The sequence below is a fragment of the Teleopsis dalmanni genome, chromosome 1 (assembly GCF_002237135.1).
Source record: "Teleopsis dalmanni isolate 2A chromosome 1, ASM223713v2, whole genome shotgun sequence".
NCBI lineage: Eukaryota > Metazoa > Arthropoda > Insecta > Diptera > Diopsidae > Teleopsis > Teleopsis dalmanni.
Window position 1 is genome coordinate 150,062,665 of NC_051846.1, and position 5,448 is coordinate 150,068,112.

General features: G+C 33.8%; 1 protein-coding gene across 1 annotated transcript; it reads right to left on the minus strand.

The window, feature by feature from the left end:
- Nucleotides 1–1,254: 1,254 nt before the first annotated feature.
- Nucleotides 1,255–5,448, minus strand: LOC119666439 (uncharacterized protein K02A2.6-like). The gene is made up of 2 exons (XM_038075717.1): nucleotides 4,581–5,448; nucleotides 1,255–4,319 (listed from the first exon to the last, which is right to left on the minus strand). Exons 1-2 carry the CDS (start codon nucleotides 5,446–5,448, stop codon nucleotides 1,255–1,257), a joined length of 3,933 nt encoding a protein of 1,310 aa, XP_037931645.1.

Below are 5,448 nucleotides of genomic sequence, written 5' to 3' on the forward strand. Positions count from 1 at the left end.
AACATAATAAGGATTATTATCGTTTGTTGTTTAAATTTCTGTAACAATTTTTTTTTATATTATAATATATATTCCTGTAATAATTTTTATATAAAAAAAAATAAAAAGTATATTTATGCTTTGTGTGAGATTATATTTTAATAGGTTGACCTAATTTTGAAATTAAAGACTTGTATAACTTATTTTTAAATTGAGTGTATAATTAATTGCAAAATTTAGCCAAGGTTCGTAAATAAAAATAATTAATTTTTTTTTCAATATGATTAAAAAATAAGAAAGCATGAACTACTTGAAATTATTTATTGGTAAAATTATGTTTAAAGCAAAAATTAGTGAAAGCGTTTGTTGATTTCGTTGTGACAAATTCAACTTTTATTGACAAAAAACTGCAAAATACAAAAAAAGTCATTGCTTTAAAAAAAAAAAAAATTGGAACAATATATGAACTACTTTTTGCAATATTAAGACATTTTTTTATGGCAATTATTAAAAAAATTTAAAATAAGAATAGATATCTATCACAATTATGCTTGATATATTTTGGTAATATTATATTTTTTATTATGATGACATATTGCAAAAAAAATAAATTAAAATTAATTAATTAATAAAACTAAAGTTTTATTAAGTATGTACTTGTTTCTGTGACCCTACAATACAGTAATTTGTATTGGACCGCGAACATGTCTGTTCTGGAGAGCCCTGATCTGTATTATTAATCTATGATTAATTTACGATTATTTACGATTAATCTAAAATTAACCTGCGATATTAATACATTAATAATCCACGATATTAATATATTAATAATTTACAAATACATATATTTATAATTACATATATTTTAAATGAGGTACAATTATTATATATATTTTAAATAATCTACTATGATTAATATAACATATATCAATACATACATGACTCAATTCAATTTACAAGCAGCCTAATAGTAAGAACTTAAACATTAATAAACATATGGAACAGAAAAGGGATCTAAAAATTACCTATGGCTACTTAGAGCAGACAGTCACTGTGCGATGCTTTCTTATAGAGTTGCTATTACATTCTGTTATATCTGTATAATTTAGATATTTATTTATTCAAAAAAACTCCAAGTTATTATTATTTCACAAGTTCAAAATAACTGACTGAATTCAAATGTTAAAATGTAAATGTTACTTTATCTGTCAACTGTCATCTTGGCAGAGTTGCCAACACCTCCCCTTTTGAGATTAAATCTCCAATGTGGTGATTCTAGGGTCTATAACGGTCAATAGGATGTCTAGTACGCCTTGGTCGGGTATACGGAACAACTGCCTCATTGTGCTTCTCAGTTTGAGGGATTGCAATCTCGGTTACTTTGTTGAAAGATTGATCTGTTGTTTCGTAGAGGCCAAATGCATCAACTAAACACTTTTCGTTGGCGATATCTTCGGAAGTACATATTTCTAAAGATAACTCATTTTCTTGATCTTTTCGGTCACGAATTTGATTGGCATGTGCACGAATAAGTTTGCCATTTTGTAAGCGAACATTATAAATGACGTTACCTATGCGTTCGATTATTTTACCTTTTGTCCATTCAAAGTGTTTGTTTTTGAATATGTTGACATAAACGAGCTCTTGTTTTTCGTAAAACTTTGGCTTTGCACCATGCCTTTTGTCAAATTGCGCTTTCATTTTGAGTTGTGTATCGCACTTGTTTTTAAACTTGACATTTGGGTCTGACACCAGCGTTGGTTTAATCAAGTCAAGTTTAATACGGATTTTTCTTTTTAGTAAAACTTCAGCTGGCGATTTACTGTCCTCATTTTGCTTATTCGGAGTTGATCGGTAAACTTGTAGAAATGTTTGAAGATTTTCAGCAGTTACCCCCTTCCCATTTAACTTTTTGAGTGCTCGCTTTAAAGTATCCACAAACCTTTCGGCTTGTCCATTTGACATGGGATAGTACGGACTGCTTCGTATATGACTAATGCCGTTTTCCGCTAAAAACTGTTGAAATTGGTGACTCACAAATTGAGTACCATTGTCTGAAACTATTGTCTTCGGTAACCCAAATCTAGCGAAAATTTCTTTCAAGCTGGAAATTGTTTGAGTTGCTGTTATAGATTTTGTTTGTATAATTTCTGGCCATTTTGAGAACGCATCGATTACGACCAAATAGTAGTATGAATCTATTGGTCCTGCATAATCAATATGGAGCCGTTCCCAAGAATCAGAAGGTTTTGCCCAAGGATGTAAAGTTGTTTTTGTGGGCATTTTAGCTGCTGCGGCACAATTTGAACAACTTTTCACCATTGCTTCAATATCGTGATCGATATTTGACCAATAAACGTAGTTCCGTGCGATGGCTTTAGTACGACCTATGCCTTGATGACCTCGGTGAATTTCTTTAAGAATGCGCTTTCGGAAAATTTGAGGTATAATAATGCGTTGTCCGAACATTAAACATCCGTCAACTATACATATGTCGTTTTTTCGGTTAAAGTAAGCTTTTAACTCACTGTTGTTGCAGTTTGATGGCCATCCTTTAGTTACATATTCGAGAATTTTAGCTAAAACCTTGTCCTTAGCTGTTTCGTAAGTAATCATTTTGCTGGTAAGCGGCAGCTTATCAAGTGAGTTATGTAAAATTTGTTTACTTTCAATTTCAAACTCTACTGCAGCGATGACATAGTCTTCTGAAGGATTGATTGTGTTATGTATGAGTCGTGATAAAACGTCTGCATACCCAAAACTGTTAGTTGAAATAAACTTTAATTCGAAGTCGTATGCAATCAGTTTAATTGCCCAACGTTGAAGTCTATTTGCTTGATGCACCTTAATTCCCGTTTTATCACCAAATATAGCTAGAAGAGGCTTATGATCTGTTTGAAGTTTGAATCTTCTCCCAAAAACCATTCTGTGAAATTTCGTAACCGCGAAAATAAGCGCAAGAGCTTCTTTTTCTATTTGGCTATATTGCTTTTCTGTGGGCGTTAGTGATCTGGACGCATGACATATTACTTTCATTGAACCGTCGTCAGCTTCATGAAAAATGCAAGCTCCGAGCCCATAGTTAGATGCATCTGCAGCGACTACTATGTTTTTTAGTGGATCGTAATGCGCTAATAATAACTCTGATGACAAAATTTGCTTGAAACCATCTAAACAGCGTTGATGAAGTTCCGTCCATTGCCACTGCTTGTTGTTTTGAAGTAGTTCGTCTAATGGTCCTCGGTATTTGCGCATGTGATTTATGAATTTTCCATAAAAATTGATAGCACCTAAAAGTGATCTAAGTTCGGATTGATTGGTTGGCGCAGGCATTGTCTTGATTGCTTCAATGTTTTTTGGATCTGGGCGAATGCCGTCTTTACTGACAATATATCCCAAGTAAGCAATTTCAGGAACTGAAAAATTGCATTTTGCGATCTTGAGTTTAAACCCGTATTGATAAATACGTTGTAGAACTTCATGTAAGTTGTTGTCATGCTCTTGTTGGTTTCTACCTGAGACAAAGATATCGTCAATGTAAGCTGCTGCGCAATCTAAACCCGCAAGCATTTTATCCATAATTTGTTGGAAAATTGCCGGAAAAGTTTTGACGCCAAAAACCATACGCTTGTATTTGAATAAACCTAGATGCGTGTTTATTGTGAGAAGTTCTTGCGATTTGCTATCAACTTCGATTTGGAGAAAAGCGTCCGAAAGGTCTATATGACTAAATACTGTTGCATTGCTAATTTTTGCAAAAATATCCTCTGGAAGCGGTAGTGGATACTTGTAAGATTCAAGCGCGTCGTTAAGACCAGTTGAGAAATCAGCGCAAATATGAATGCTACCATTTGGCTTTTTGATAACTACGATTGGTGCGGCCCAGTCAGAGTAATTGATGGGTGCGATAATGTCGAGATCTTGAAGTCGCTTGATTTCTTCTTCAACCAAATGTTGAACTGCGTATGCTACCGGGCGCTTAGGTCGAAAAACAGGTTGACAGTTTGGTTTAATAATTAAATGTGCCTTAGTTTTATTACAAAGACCCATAGCATTATCGAAAAGTTCTGGAAATAATTTTTCCGGAAGAAATTTGCAATTTGACGACTTTATTGAAACATTACTTGCCTGTTTTGTTGTTGAAATTTGGCTGCAAATAGCATTAAGCGTCATATCGCTAAGTTGAAAAACAGTTATCCAGTCCAATCCGAATACGTTCAAATCGATCGTTGTAACGAAGCACGTAAGTGTTCTAATTGTGTCTTTTAACTGCACATCACATGTAAATTTTGCGTACAATGGTAAGTTTCCAGTTGCACTTTTAGCAGATTCTGGTTGTACTTCCATTGTATTTAAAATATTTAATTTGTCGAAATTAAATTTTGAAATGATAGTTATGTCCGATGCAGTATCAAATTGCAATTTGATTCGCACATTGTTGATTTTAACGTGGACATATTTACGCTGTGAAGCTGTGATGCTGTTTGTTGTGTATATACTGTTGGATCGTGGCTGTGAAAATGTTTTTGCTTTACCATTGCTATTATTTTTGTTGTTGTTATTGCATTTTGATTTTGATAAATTTTTCGCTTTGCAATAACCTTTTTTATGGCCTATGTTGTGACAGTCTTCGCATTTATAATTTTTGTATGGGCAGTCACGCACATAATGCATTGCTCCACAAAACCAGCATGGTGTTTTCGGTTTGTGATTGTTCTTAAGCTTATTTGCTTGTACTCGATTCACCTGATTTTCACGTGATTTATTTTCTACCAGCGCTGTGTCGGATTTTAAATTAATAATACGCTGACACTCGTTTGTAAGTTTTTCCAAGTTGATGGTATCAGCTTCTGTGTCCAGTTTGGTCAATATTCGGGTTCTTATTTCGAAGTCTGCTTCCGATTTCAGCCCCAATACGAACATTAAACATTTGAACTGGTCCAGTGACAGGCTATTCAATTTAAAATTTTCACATTGTTTATTAACTTCGGCTGCGTACGTAGTATAGTCTGCATCTGGTGGTTTGGTTAACTGTAAGCAGCTATAGCGTAAGCTGAATTGTGACTTTTGGAGTCCAAACAGTTGTTTTAATTTCTCCACTGTTGTAGTGAAATTATATTCACGTGGATGCTTAGGCAAAATAAAGTCCATATATTTATTATGCACAGTTGTACTGAGTTTCCTTAATAGAAGCCTGACCTTCGCTGCGTCATCAAGTTTGCTACCATCTACTAAGAACAAATCTTCATACCTCGTATACCACGTTTCAAATGTTAAGTTATTTTCTGGATCATAAACAAATTCCGTTAGACTCGATGCTAAAATCTCCATTGTTTGCTCCGGATTTTCTGTTTTCGGAACTGCTTTCATTTGCAAACACTCTTTGAAAAGTTCACGCATTGCTTCGGTGTCTTTCGCACGTTGGTTTTGCATTTCTTGGAAAAATAACTTGAATTCTTGTGGATTCAT

Excerpts from the sequence above, each read along its gene's own strand:
- LOC119666439 (XM_038075717.1), bottom strand. The coding sequence starts at position 5,448 with ATGAATCCACAAGAATTCAAGTTATTTTTCCAAGAAATGCAAAACCAA. Across the intron at positions 4,320-4,580 it reads CAACATAGGCCATAAAAAAG|TACAACCAGAATCTGCTAAA; the intron begins GTTATTGCAAAG and ends ATACAATGGAAG.